The sequence below is a fragment of the Eptatretus burgeri genome, chromosome 9 (assembly GCF_056783735.1).
Source record: "Eptatretus burgeri isolate ZD-2024b chromosome 9, Ebu_testis_v1, whole genome shotgun sequence".
Lineage (NCBI taxonomy): Eukaryota > Metazoa > Chordata > Myxini > Myxiniformes > Myxinidae > Eptatretus > Eptatretus burgeri.
The window spans coordinates 71,550,209-71,565,877 of record NC_140969.1 but is presented as its reverse complement, the minus strand read 5'-3'; the positions used below and the strand labels follow the sequence as shown (position 1 = coordinate 71,565,877).

Sequence of the window (15,669 nt, the reverse complement as noted above, 5' to 3'; positions counted from 1 at the left end):
CGAACTTAGACACTTGTCATTTTTGGTGAATCTAGGTCAAATGTCAAAGTCACCAAAAAACCGAAATTCTTATTTTCTCAATAACGTCCGCTAAAATGGTCATATCAACTTCAAACCAAATCCAAAATGTGCATCTTCCAATACTGCATCCAACCATATGTCTCCTTGGGGTGTCACACCAACACCCTTCTTAGCGGTCGGGTGTCGAATGTCAGGGGGGTCCGATCGAAACTTTCAAATTGTGATTAAAAACGCCATTTCAAGTCCGATTGACTTCCAAGTTATGATCATGACCAAACTAAGTGCTATAACTCATGAAACAGTAGCATTATCGACTTATAACCACCATGAAACAGTATAAGAACCAAATTGATTTCCAGGTTTTTGTTTTTTCAGAGATCATGGAGATATGACAAAGTTATTCCAGCAATTCCTTGCTCAACGAGCAATTTCATTTGTTTGTTTGTGTGCAGGATATCTCAAAAAGTTGTGGATGGATTCGGATGAAGTTTGGTGGGCAGGTTGGGTGTGTGACAAGGACGAACTGATTAGATTTTCATGAAGATCCTGATATGATATTTTTAAAGTGATTCTTCACCATTGAGAGATATTGCCAAAAATGATATTTATCACAAATATCTCAAAATGTTCTGAACGGATTTGAATGAAATTTGGTGGACAGTTGGGTGTGTGATGAGGACAAATTTATTCCATTTTGGTGAAGATTCGGATTTGGATCTGGATACGAGAATTTTTTTAATTCTTAAAGTGATTCTTCATCATTGAGAGATGGGGCCAAAATGATATGAAGCATTATATTTCAAAAATGTGTATTGGGCCGGATATGTTCCACTGAATCAGGCATTGCGTGGCTGAGGCATGTGCTCCACCAAGTTTTCTTGTAGGTTGTTAATATATTTTGTACAACATCCAGCATGTACATAAGCACTGATTACATCACACTAATGCTTCTTGCATGACACCCTGCTTCCTGCACTGCAAAGTGCCCTTCGACCCAAATCCATGCAATTGCCATTTTCAGGTTGCTCCTTGTAAAAGTGAAATATTGAATCAATAATCGCAAACTTAATGGAATTCTCAGTCCTAGTTTTGTGCAGGCACTCTTCCTGGGACAAAGCACATAATGGTTTATTGAGCTACAGCCACTGGTTTATCATAACCGATTTGATTTTGCCCTTTCCTGTGAATAATCTAGCCACCGTGCTGTGGACTGCTTATCGGGTTCGAGCATATTTCCACCTGCTAACCTAACATTCCTTTATACCTCTTGTAGACCTTTCTGGAGAGAATGAGACACAACGCCATTCTTAAAGTGGACAAGAACATCACTGAGGAAACAGCACAGGTGAGACATCCCACCACCGAAGCCAAAAAAAAACATGGTGCGTCAAGGTATATTAGCCTGCTTGCTGCTCCGCTCTGAGCACTTAGTTGGGATAACAGTTTCAAATCCCATATTGTGTGTTCATCTCTTTAATTAAAAATAACCTAATGTCCTTGTCCTCCAGGTGATGTATGTACAAGCTCCTTGACAAGCTTTAGATCACTGTCAATGACGAGAAGAAATAAAGATTTTTGCTTGACAGCTTTGCTATGCAAAAACACGAGTGCTGTAGCCGCCATCTATCCGATTGAGAATTGATCCAAACAGCATGCGTAAACATCACATGTTAAGAGCTCCTTTATTGAATTTGATTTATTGGCATCACTGGTGCCATTCAATATGTACTCAGAACAAGATAATCCCAATCGACCAAGAAACACGAAAAAAAAAAAAAATATATATATATATATATATATATATATATATATATATATATATATATATATATATATATATATATATATATATGAATTGATTATTTTAGATACACATCTCGTACCTTTTGTTGGAATCTCTCATGTTCTTGTTAGTACATATGTGGTTCTTATAACATTTTGAATGCCTTTCGCATGTGGTTCTTTCAGGAAAAACCACAAACCAAACAGCAGGAAGGGATGGATCGGTGAATAAAATCAGCACTATTCAGAGGTGCTGACCTTTCCTGATGTTGCTAACCCGTTTTTTTGGGGTTTTTTTTGTATACCTTGTCGAGGCGCGTGAGAGAGCTAACACACAACGCACAGCAAGGGGTGCATGAGACAAGAGTGGTGAGAGTGGGAATGACAAAACAGTGGGGAACAGAGACATTAGGAGATCTGTGGAAGGGAGAGGGATGGGACGGGGAACATGGGGAATAGAAGATGGACATTACAGTACTTTCAGGAAGGAAAGCAGGGAATTTGAAGGAGGTGGGCTTGGGTGGATTATTGGGGGTAGAAAAGATTGAGGATTGGATGGGGGATGATAAGAGGTGGTGGTGAACAGCTGTTTTGAAGGCTTGGAGGGAAGAATGGGATTGAATAGAGTGAGGGAGTTTATTCCAAAGGCGGGAAAAAAGAAGAATGAAAGAGTGAAGGTGAGCAGTGATTCGTGATTTTGGTAGTTTTACCAGAAGGGGGTTGTTGGCGGACCTTAAGCGCCCTGCAGAAATGTGGTGGGGACAAATCGCAGAGAGAGCAAGGGGGGCAAGGCTGGAGAGGAGACGGTAGAAGACAGAAAGACCACTGACCAACCTGCGGTGATGGAGTGAGAGGCCCAAAGACAGCTTCATTGCGGGAGATGCCAATGATCCGAAAAGCCTTGGTTTCCACAGCGTGAAGCCGAGAAAGGTGAGAGGCGGTAGCACCAGCCCAGAGGGGAGAGCAGTACTCCATCAGGCAGCGAACAAAAGCTTTGTCAGTGGTCAGGAGCACAGGTGGGCCGAGGAAGGACTTTGCACGACAGAGGATTCCCAGTCGGCGACTGGCTTTGGAGGTGAGGTTTGAAATTTGGATTTCCCAGGAAAGGTCATGGCAGATAGTGAGATCCAGAAGCTTGAAAGAAAGGACTTCTTCCAGAGGATTGTTGAGAAAGTGGAGGGGGGGGTTCTAAAAGGTCCTTTCGGAAAGACATAGTGAGAGTGTGAGATTTGTCGGGATTGAAAGACATGTTCCATGTGTTGGACCAGCTTGTGATTTTACCCAGATCGGCAGTGAGCGAAGAAGCTGCTGCTTGCCGGTCTGAGGGATGACCGATGGTACTGCAGAGGGTGGAGTCATCAGCAAAGAGATAAAGAGGATAAGATGGACATTACAATTAATGTAATGAAGGAGGACCTTACAACCCCTGTAGCCATTTCAAAACTTCCTCTTTTTTTATTCGACATCCATTCATCAGCTTTGATAATTCATAGTGTGCGGTGAGAGTTCAACAACAATTGCTCCACAATAATCTTCAACAACTTTTGATGGCTTTCACGACAGACCACCGAGACGCATACAAAATGAGATCTTGCTCCATCAGCTAATGGTACGAGTTCGGCAGAATTAACTTTTTCTCATGCATGTAGCCTGGTTTCTCTCTCTCTCTCTGTCTCTGTCTCTGTCTCTCTCTCTCTCCAAATTTGGCCAATACCTGCAAAGTGGCCATCACCCACGAACTGCCTGTAATCACATTCTCCTTTGGATTTTTCTTCTTTCCAAATGACTAAATTTCCATCACTTTTCTCATAGATTTCCCACATTCGAGATTCGTAAACATTCCTTTTTGTATTCAGGTGTCAAGGCTAAATAGGTGTAAAGGGTGGGGTAGGGGGGTTGAGGGGATCTCAGATTTCTTCCTTCACACAGGAACACAAGTCACAAGCTAAAAAAAGAGGACATGGACCAACTTTATATGGTTAAACTCGCTGCTGAATTCCACATCAGGATGCAAGGAGGAGACTGTTTGGACCATTAAGCCTTGCCCTATCCACTCTATGCACTCCAACAAATTGCAGGTAGTGCTAATTATACAGCGAATCGGAAGCAATAAATTAGGCCGATGTACCTGAGCACAATGACCAACTGCTTTTGAAAGATACTGTGCAATCTTTAACCTCCATAACTTAAATGAGAATGGAAGAACTGGCTTTGCATCCACATCTGAAAGCTTATTTACTCTGAGATGCAGTGCTCCCTGCTGACAGTTTCTCAGAACATGCTAGTCCAACTCTGTCAGGGATAAAAGCCAGAGTTGACAGCTTAGTGTAGAACAAACTGTCAGTTGAACTATTCTGTTACCCCCTTTCATCGTATCACAACTAAGTGGTGCTTGGTAAAAGTTATCTCCGGCTTTTCAGACTCAAGTGACCAATGTAGAGGGATTCCTATTTGGAGGTGTCTCATTGAAAGTGCATTTCCTTGATTATTATTTTCTCTGAATATAAAATACAAGGAACTTCGACACAGAAAGAGACCATTTTGGCCAACATCCTTACCCTCCATCACCATCATATAAATTTGATCTTTCAATTTATTTATTTTCTTTCAATGGAGGCTGGGTTGGAGGGGGACAAAGAGTTGGGATGTAGACTGGGGGGAGGTACAGGGATATCACCAGGGTATTTTGTTTTGGGAGGGGTGGGCAAGGTTAAAGAGGTTGTCGTATGAGGAATGAACAAACCCCAACAGCACATTCACCTTTTGGTGAGACCCTCTCACAGACCTCACAATCATTACATACGTATACAACCAGTTCACCCATTCACAGGTGTACAACCAGTTCATGACTGCCCTTTGCATCTTGTAATCCCTATTTTCATTATTCTTACCCATTCCAAGCACCTTGCATTTCCATATGTTAAACTGCATCTGCCAATCTGTGCCCAATCTATTGAAGCATCTACACTTTCTTGAATCTGATCCCCCCCCTCCCCTTCTCTCTCTACTGTCTACCTTTCCTCAAATTAAGCTTTGTGTCATCTGCAAATGTGGAAAGCCAACTCTTAATTCCACTGTCCATTGATGTAAATAATGAATAATAATGGACCAATCACTTGATCCCTGAGGTGCTCCACTACTTACATCCTCCCAGTGATACTACATACTACCACTCACATCCACTCTTTGCTTCATATCACTTTTTCGGTTTCCAATCCAGTTAGTTACCCAATCAACCAAGCCATAAGTTAACCTTAGGTAACAACCTTCTATGGAGTACCTTTTGAAATGCTTTCCGAAAGTCTAGATATACTACAGTGGAGCCATTGCACTTCCCTCATCCACCCAATCAGAAACTCCTTCAAAGAACTTCAATAAATTTGTTTAACATAATCTCCCTTTTGTAAATCCATGCTGAATCCTTATAATTGGTTTAGATTTGTTAAAATGGTTCCCAATCCGATCCTGAATTAATATTTCTAACATCTTCCCCACAACTGAATTTAAACGAACAGGTTTATAATTCTTAGATTCCTCTTTAGAGCTTTTCTTGAATAATTGTGGTACATTTGTTGTTCTGCAATTCCTTTCATTACTCAATGAGCTGTTAAAGATATCAGTTAACATCATGCCCATCTGATATGTTATCGGTGAACAGTTCAATGTGTGGTTTAACAGAGTTGTGGAAGCCCTGGATAATAGGAGTAACTTTTTAGTAATCGGGGCTTGCTTTCACTGGGTCAGTCAAAACCAGTATTGAACAAGCCGAGTGTTCATAAAGACATTCTGGATCTCCATGATAGCTACATAATAGCTCCAGCAGATAAGGCTGCTAATAATTTTGTTGTAGTTTGTAAAAGGTTTTATGTCGAGGTTTTATTAAGAGAGTTAGGCATTGATACAGTTACTTTCACTAGTGTAGGATGGAGCATATATGTTCCTTGTCATAAGTCCCTCCAAGATATTATCTCTGAGCATCAGGAAGTTTTAGTTAATAATTTCGGTATTTAATGTAAAGAGGTAAATCTTTGTATTCCTTGACTTTTCTGGATCCCTAAACTTCATAAAAACCCATACAAGTATAGCTTTATAGTGGGTATCAGGCATTGTTCCACCAAACAGTTATCGGCTATTGTTAACTCAGGCTTAAACATTGTGAGGGAACATTTAAGGAAATATTGTTTAGCAATTGAGAAGAATTCTGGTATTAACACTTTCTGGAGCATTATTTCTTATTAGAATTCTTAGATTATTTCTTATTAGAATTCCATATAGAATTCTTAGATAGAATTAGATGCCTCAATATCAAGTCAGTTGAAGTTTTTGATTTTTCAACTTTATTTATAAATTTGGATTTCGTCCTAGTGAGGGATTGACTCTTCAAAGTGATTGACAAGGGTTTTAACTCTTAATAAGTTTTTTTTATGTGTCAGGTTTGATTGAGCATTCTTTTCTCAAAATAAATACTCAAGTTTTCATTGTTTTGATAAGCAGAAGTTTAAGGATGCTGTTAATTTTATTTTATTTTATACTTTTGTATCTTTTTGTGGGATAATGTTTCAACAGGTTAAGGGTATTCCCATGGGTGGGAATTGCAGCCCCCCTACGTGTACTAGCGGACATTTTTTCTTATTTTCTGCGAATTTTCATTGATACTGAAACTGATGAAGGAGAAAAAAAATTAGGATTAGCAAAGAAAAAATCTCATACATACCGTTATATAGATACTATTTGTGTGGTTAACTATAATTATTTTGATTGGCAGCTTCACAAGATTTATCCAGATAGGCTTATAGCAAACAGGAGTGGAAATGATTGTACAGTTGCTCCATATCTGGATGTGTTGGTTAGAGTTGGACAGAATGGTTTAGTAAAAGTTTATATCATAAAGTTGATTATTTCAGTTTCACTGTAGTCTTGTACACCTTTCCAGGGAGAAATGTAACAATCAAAATGGGTTACAATGTCTTCTCATCTCAGATACTGAGATTTGCAAGAATTTGTTCAGTAAAGGATGATTTTGTGTAACGTTTTTTTTTCCATCATGTTGAACAGAGGATATTTAGCTGATTGTTTGATCAGCTCTTGTGAGAATGTCTTCACGCTCCATCATCACCTTTTGTTTAAGTTGTTTTTTTCTTGATGTAAACAAGTTCCTATTGCATTGCATTTGACATAATAATGAATTAATTATTTTCGTGAGGTAGTTCTTTAATTAATATTATTGGTTAATTGTATATATATATATATATATATATATATATATATATATATATATATATATATATATATATATATACATACATATATACATACATATATACATTTGTATCTATACTTATAGATGTATCAAATAAAAGAAGTAATTATGTTAAAAAAATAAAAAAATAAATAAACTTTATTTATGAAATACATTATAAATTAGCATTAAAATAATTTATTGGTGGTTGCTGGGATACGCAGTGAAACATGTTAAAATCGGTTATTAATTACAGTTTCAATATTTGAATAACAGTCAATGATTGGATTGGATGGAGGTGCGGTGTATTGAACATGTCTATGAGGTAAAATGTTTAGTGCTTAATATATTATTATGTAAAGTAGTGAATGGTTAAAGTTATTAATATGTCGTAATACTTTGAATAAAAGTAATCATTGAATGAAAACTGTGAGCAGTGATGCAGGGCCCAAGCGTCCCTTGTCCAATATGAGGCTATTTCAAACCACGGGCCAGATGACGTTATCATTAACAGCATATATATTGGGTACTCAATCATATGTGCCAAGATTCACATCAATCAGTTGAACGTTTCTGAAGAAGAAGTTTTTTTTATAAGAGGTTCGCCTTTGATCTAACATGGTGGCCAAACCACGTAACGGATGACTTCATCTTAAAAATCTTTCTTACACCATTGTAATCGATTATAACCTGCCAAGTATCAAATCGATAGCATTTACGATTTCAGAGAAAAATAATTTTAAAGTTTTTTGTTTAAATCCAAGCTGGTTGCCATGGCGATTGCAAAATCAAAATCTAGAAAAAAGTAGGCATGAGTTCCCATTTGCTTCAACATTGCATGGGAAGTTTCAACTTAATCGGAACAGCAGTTCTGGAGAAATTGCTTTTTTTGGTGACACTAACATGGAAAAGTACTCCAAGATGGTGTCACCGATGACATCATTAATTTTCATCAATTTTGTTTTATTTGTCATTGTCATACCATGTGTCCGATCAAAACGAAATTTCATATCGAAGTTCATATTGTGGTGTCGATTAAATAAATAAAAAAATGTTTTGTGTCAATCGGAAAAATTTGTTTTTTACCCCAACGTGGATGGCAAACCGCTTCACTGATGACATCATCTAATACAATATTTTTGCACCATGGGTAGTTGATAATAAACTGATATCGAAATGATAGCATTTATGGTTTCGAAGAAGAAAATGTTGAAGCTTTCGCCTAAATCCAAGCTGGTTGCCATGGTGATTGCAAAATCAAAACTCGAAAACAATATGCATCAGTTCCCATTCGCCCCGATATTCCTGTGAAGTTTCAACTTAATCTGAGCAGCGGTCGCGGTGCTACAGCTTCCACAAAAATTCGGCGGAAAGAATAATAATAAAGTACCAATAACAATAGGAGACCAAGCATTTGTATGCTTCGTCCCCTAATAAGTTTGAGTAAGGATATTGCATTGCTGTGTTGACTGACTGGACACAACTTTGAGGTTGTGGGTCTATTGATGTTGAGTAATCTACCGATGTGGACCGGCAATTTGGAGAGGTTCTGGGCTGAAAGGATTGAAGCCTCGATGAAAAATGGTCCAGCTGATGATCCGGGCAGTTGGAAAATCAGTTGCTTATATGTTAAGGTTATAACTTCAAATAAAATAGCTTTTTAAAGTACTTAACAGTACATAATGTGTGTGTGTGTGTGTGTGTGTGTGTGTGTGTGTGTGTGTGTGTGTGTGTGTGTGTGTGTGTGTGTGTGTGTGTGTGTGTGTGTGTGTGTGTGTGTGTGTGTGTGTGTGTGATGTCTGGCTTCTTTCTTGGGACGACAGTGCATTAATTTGTCTATATTTTGATTAATATCAAGCTTATCTGATTTGTTCGCAACATCATTATCTGATCTGTTAACATCACACTTATCTGATCCATTAACATCATGTTTATCTGATCTGCTAACATCATGAGTATCTGATCTGTTAACATCATGATTATCTGATCTGTTAACATCACACTTATCTGATCCATTAACATCATGTTTATCTGATCTGTTAACATCACACTTATCTGATCTGTTAACATCACACTTATCTGATCCATTAACACCATGATTATCTGATCTGTTAACATCACACTTATCTGATCCATTAACATCATGATTATCTGATCTGTTAACATCACACTTATCTGATCCATTAACACCATGATTATCTGATCTGTTGACATCACACTTATCTGATCCATTAACATCATGATTATCTGATCTGTTAACATCACACTTATCTGATCCATTAACATCATGATTATCTGATCTGTTGACATCACACTTATCTGATCCATTAACATCATGATTATCTGATCTGTTAACATCAAACTTATCTGATCCATGAACATCATCTTTATCTGATCTGTTACATCGTGTTTATCTAATCTGTTAACATCACGCTTTTCTGATCCATTAATATCATGATTATCTGATCTGCTAGCATCATGATTATTAATCTATTAACATCACACTTATATGATCCATTAACATCATGTTTATCTGATCTGTTAACATCATGATTATTAATCTATTAACATCACACTTATCTGATCCATTAGCATCATGTTTATCTGATCTATTAACATCATGTTTATCTGATTTGTTAACATCATGATTATTAATCTATTAACATCACACTTATTTGATCCATTACCATCATGTTTATCTGATCTGTTAACATCATGCTTATCTGATCTGTTAACATCACATTTATCTGTTCTGTTAACATCATGTTTATCTGATCTGTTAACATCATGATTATTAATCTATTAACATCACACTTATCTGATCCATTAACATCATGTTTATCTGATCTGTTAACATCATGATTATTAATCTATGAACATCACACTTATCTGATCTGTTAACATCACATTTATCTGATCTGTTAACATCATATTATCTGATATATTAACATCATGATTATCTGATCTGCCAACATCATGATTATTAATCTATTGACATCACACTTATCTGATCCATTAACATCATGTTTATCTGATCTGTTAACATCATGATTATTAATCTATTAACATCACACTTATCTGATCCATTAGCATCATGTTTATCTGATCTGTTAACATCATGCTTATCTAATCTATTAACATCATGTTTATCTGATCTGTTAACATCATGATTATTAATCTATTAACATCACACTTATTTGATCCATTACCATCATGTTTATCTGATCTGTTAACATCATGCTTATCTGATCTGTTAACATCACACTTATCTGATCCATTAACATCATGTTTATCTGATCTGTTAACATCATGATTATTAATCTATTAACATCACACTTATCTGATCCATTAACATCATGTTTATCTGATCTGTTAACATCATGATTATTAATCTATTAACATTACACTTATCTGATCTGTTAACATCACATTTATCTGATCTGTTAACATCATGTTATCTGATCTATTAACATCATGATTATCTGATCTGCTAACATCATGATTATTAATCTATTGACATCACACTTATCTGATCCATTAACATCATGTTTATCTGATCTGTTAACATCATGATTATTAATCTATTAACATCACACTTATCTGATCCATTAACATCATGTTTATCTGATCTGTTAACATCATGATTATTAATCTATTAACATCACACTTATCTGATCCATTAACATCATGCTTATCTGATCTGTTGACATCACATTTATCTGATCTGTTAACATCATGATTATTTGATCTCTTAACATCACACTTATCTGATCCATGAACATCATCTTTATTTGCTCTGTTAATATTGCCCTCAGCAAATCTGTTAACATCACACTTATCTGATCTGTTAACATCGCCTTTATCTGATCTGTTAACACCATGCTTTCAAAAAAAATGTTTTAATTTTTTTGTATACATTGTCGAGGCTCGTAGGAGAGCTAACGCACAACACACAACAAGGGGGACAGGAGACAAGAGGGGTGGGACAGGGAAGGACAAAACAGTGGGGAACAGAGACATAAGGAGATCTGTGGAAGGGAGAGGGATGGGGCGGGGAACACGGGGTATACAAGATGGACACCACAGGGACTTTCAGGACCTTACATGACAGGGAACTTTCGGGAAGGAAGGCAGGGAATTTGAAGGAGTTGGGTTTCAGGTGGATTAATGGGGGTAGATAAGAGATGGTGGTGAACAGCTGTTTTGAAGAACTGGAGGGAAGAATGGGATTGAAGAGAGTGTGGGAGTTTATTCCAAGGGTGGGGACAAAGAGGAATGAAAGAGTGAAGGTGAGCAGTGATTCATGATTTTGGTAGTTTTCCCAGTAGGGGGTTGTTGGCGGACCTTAAGCACCCTGCGGAAATATGGTGGGGACAAATCGCAGACAGAGCAGTGGGGGGAGGGGGCGAGACCGGAGAGGAGATGATAGAAGACAGAAAGACCACCGACCTGTTTGCGGTAAGAGAGTGAGAGGCCCAAAGATTCAGCCTCACCACGGGAGACACCAATGATCCGAAATGCCTTGGTTTCCACAGCGTGAAGCCGAGAAAAGTGAGAGGCAGGAGCACCAGAGGGGAGAGCAGTACTCCATCAGGCTGTGTACGAAAGCTTTGTTTGTGGTCATGAGCTCACGTGGGCCGAGGAAGGACTTTGCATGATGGTGGATTCCCAGTCGGCGACTGGCTTTGGAGGCCACATTGGAAATGGGGCTTTCCCAGGAAAGATCATGGCAGATAGTGAGACCCAGAAGCTTGAGTCAAAGGTCTTCTTCCAGAGGATTGTTGAGAAGGGAGATGGGGGGGGGTGGGTTCGAAACGGAACTTTCGGAGAGACAAAGTGAGAGTGTGAGATTTGTTAGGATTGAAAGGCATGTTCCACGTGTTGGACCAGTTTGTGATTTTATCCAGATCTGCAGAGAGCGAAGAAGCTGCTGCTTGCCGGTCTGAGGGATGACAGATGGTACGGCAGAGGGTGGAGTCATCCATCCATCCATCAATCCATCCATCGGGACCATACTGTGTGCAAACCGTTGGTGCTGCCTCAACAGTCTCCTTGGCTATTGAGCACATTCCTAGATGGGTCGCCACTCTGACACAGTATACCAGTAAGCTGGCCCTCATTTTGCCGACCTCAGAATGATGACAGGCAGAGTCAACCACACCTGGTATTAATTCAACAGCTGAGTGGGGTTTGAAGTCAGGATCCTGGGATCCCAAGTCCACCACCCTCACCATTAAGCCAACACCAGGCTCTCATGGAGTCAGCAGCAAAGAGATAAAGAGGATTTTCCAGAGAGTCGGAGAGATCATTGATAAAAACCAGAAAAAGAAGAGAGCCCAGAGCGCTGCCTTATGGAACTCCAGCCTGGGCAGGAAGAGAGGGATGAGAGAACTCCATTTAGGGCCACATGTTGGCTGTGACAGGAGAGGAAATCTGTGAGCAATTAGTGGAGATGGCCTTGGATACCAATGGAAGAGAGTTTGGTGAGCAGGGCAGGGTGCCAGTACATGTCAAAAGCACGCGAGATATCGAGGGATATGGCTCTGATTTCATGTCTGGCATTGAGTATCTCTATCCTTTGTTGGAGAGCAGAAGCAGCATATCCAGGGTAGAGTGATCTTGTCTGAAACCAAATTGATGATCGGAAATCAAGGCATTGGAGAAGAGGAAGGATTTAATGTCTGAAGCGATGATGGATTCCATAACCTTGCTGATGATTGGGAGAAGGCTGATTGGTCTGTAGTTGCAGGGATCTGTTTTTGCACCTTTTTATGCAGGGTGGTAATGTTTGCTGATTTCCAAGCAGATGGCAGATGTCCTTGAACAAATGAGAGGGTGGATAGAACAGAGAGAAGGTGAGCAAGAGCAGAAGAGCAGGTTTTTATGACACGTGGGCTGATGCCGTCTGGATCGGTTGCAGAATCTGAGTCGAGGTTTGACAGCAGGCTCTCCACATTGTCAGGAGAAAAGGACACAGACTCCAGGGACAGTTGGGTGCAACTGGGTAAGGTGGGTAAAGAAAGCGATGGGTTTTGGACACAAGATTTAGATGCAATCACCGAGTTTCGGCATTCAGCTTTTTCACGTGCGGTATCAGCAGTGCGGCAATTTGAGGTAAGGAAGGGGATGGAGGGGGAACATACACCAGAAACAGATTTGATTAGATGCCACCAGGATTTGGAGGAGGGAGAGAGGTTTGAGAGTTCAGACTTGAGCTTAGAAAGATGTTGTTTTCTGTCTCTCCTGAGGGTAGATACACACTTGTTATGAGATTTATGGAAGGAACTGAGATTGCCATCAGTTGGGTTTGCTTTCCATGAGGCAAAGGCAAGTTGTTTCAGTACAACTGCCTCGCTGCAAGCTTCAGTGAACCAAGGGTGGGAGGAAGGGTAGGACAACTGAAGATGAGATGGGATAAATGTGTGCATGAGGGAGAGCAAGTTTCTTTGAAAGAATTCCCAGGATGAGTTGATGTTCGAGAAAGTTGCGATGGGAGACCAGTCTATAAGTTTGATGGCGGCTTAGAGACCCTGCCAATCGGCCTGAGTAAAATGCCAGACTCGACGGCGGTGAGGTGGTTCTCTGATAACAGCCAGAGAGATGTTCACTTTGACAAGGACGTGGTCAGAAGAACCAATTGGAGCAGAGGAAGATCAGCAGATATTTCCAGGGAAATTTGTCAAAATCATATCCAGAAGAGATGGAGTACTGTTGGTTGAGATCTGGGTCAGGAAATGTACCGATTTTGTCAGTCCCAATGAGTTGCAGAAAGCTTTTGCTGAAGTGCCATGGCAGTTGTGAGAGGTACCCACACCGAGCCAAATGGTGTGATGACAATTGAAGTCGCCACATATGAGGAAGAGAGAGTTCGGATGAGAGGATAGAAGTTGGTCCATGTTTTCGGATAGTGAGGTGTAAATGGAGTCATCACTGTTTGGTGGACAGTACAGTACACATATAAACATGAGGGAAGAGGGGGGGAGGTAAGGAGAGTTGTTGAAAGAGTGGTGGGAGGTTGTAGAAGAGCTCGGGGAGAGGGCTGGATGAGGAGGAGAAAATGCTCTTTGGTGCTGGGTTGAGGTACATTGGGGAGTAATAAGAGAGGGGTATAAGACAGTTGAGGATTTGAGGGGGTGGAGTGATGAGATGGAGGAGAGAGGGCAGAGGAAGGAGGCAGCTTTGTGGATGTGATGGGCAACTTTGAGAAGGGGGAGTGAGGAGGTGATTGGAGGGAGAGTTGAGAGAGAAAGGTGAGGGGGGAGTTTTTGAGAAAGGTGAGAGGGAAGCTTGGAGGGGGAAGAGTGTGATGGTTCCTTTGAGAGTGAGGGGTGAGAGGAGTGAGTTGGCACTGATGTTGGAAGAAAAAAAGGATGATTGATGGAAAACGAGCACGCATTGCAAACTGGGTGTTTTTTAAAAAAAAAATTAGTTCAGTGAAGCATATCGTCAACGCTTATCTGTTCTGTTCACATCACGCTTACAATCGAGGAAAAAAAGCTTCGACATTATAGAAGCCATAACGGTTGCTCAACTGTTTTCCAGGAGCAAAACTCAAAATGTAGTTTTTTTCACCCATTCGCAGGATTCTTTAATATCTTTTTTCAACAGTTTGTGCAGATAACCATATCAGGCATATCACAATGTTGTATTCCTGAAAAGAGGAAAATTGTGTCACATATCGATCACATCCATGCACATGTTTGTACAGTCATGTTTAGATTTTTATCTGTGGAAACGAGAAATGTCACAGGATAAGTTACAAGCTTAAAATTGTTTCCTATACCTCGGCAGTTTTGCATCTCGAGTCAAATCAAGGCCTTGGTTCGAGTTACTGACTCGAGCACTGCAGCCCTAATAATCTCCTTCACGGACTTTATGAAATTGCAGGAGTTAGTGTTGAGTATTACCATGTGGAGGTTTATACATTTACTAACGGGGTATGCTTACACATTGTCAGCATGAACGAACCTTGCTACCCATTGTCTCAGGTCGCTCACCTGCATTTGATTTTTCATTTATTTATTTCCTTTGTTTTTTTTTCATTACCTTCGCAAACTTTGTTGCAAAGGTTACGTTTTGATCGCTGTGTATTTATTTGTGAATATGTGTGTTTGTTTGTTAGTTTGTTTGTTATTCGCATAACTCCAAAAGTATTGAACTGAATCGCAGAAAATTTGGTGGGATGATTGGTTATTATCCGAGGACCATTTGATTAGATTTTGGGAGCGATCAGGTCAAAGGTCAAGGTCAAGGTCATGAAAAGGTCAAAATCGTCTTTTTACCATAGCGTGGTCAATTTGTATCCAATTTGCATGCAACTAATGCCAAAATGTTCAGAATTCAATGCCCCATCTTGTGATATGTGACATGACACAATGACGTCATAACCCTTATTAGCAGTTGGGAGTCAAAGGTCAGGGGGGGTCACGACATTGCAAAATGTGCGGTTTTAGTCATAACACAGTCAATTCTTATCCGATTTGCATGAAACCAACACCAAAATGTTGACTGTTCTGTTCCCCACACTCTAATACCAATTACAAAATTAAGAGCACAAAGGTCAAGGTCGAGGTCATGAAAAGGTCAAAATCGTCATTTTGCCATAGTGCGGTCGATTTTTATCCAAT

At 39.5% G+C, this 15,669-nt stretch overlaps 1 protein-coding gene across 1 annotated transcript in view; it reads left to right on the top strand.

Moving 5' to 3' along the window:
• The window catches only part of LOC147020331 (phosphatidylinositol 3,4,5-trisphosphate-dependent Rac exchanger 2 protein-like), a 134,802-nt gene that overhangs the window by 33,137 nt on the left and 85,996 nt on the right, over positions 1–15,669 (top strand). Inside the window, exon 2 of the mRNA XM_085895632.1 lies at positions 1,295–1,366. Coding sequence (XP_085751758.1) covers positions 1,295–1,366 — 72 coding nt within the window. The remainder of the gene's footprint in view (positions 1–1,294; positions 1,367–15,669) is intronic.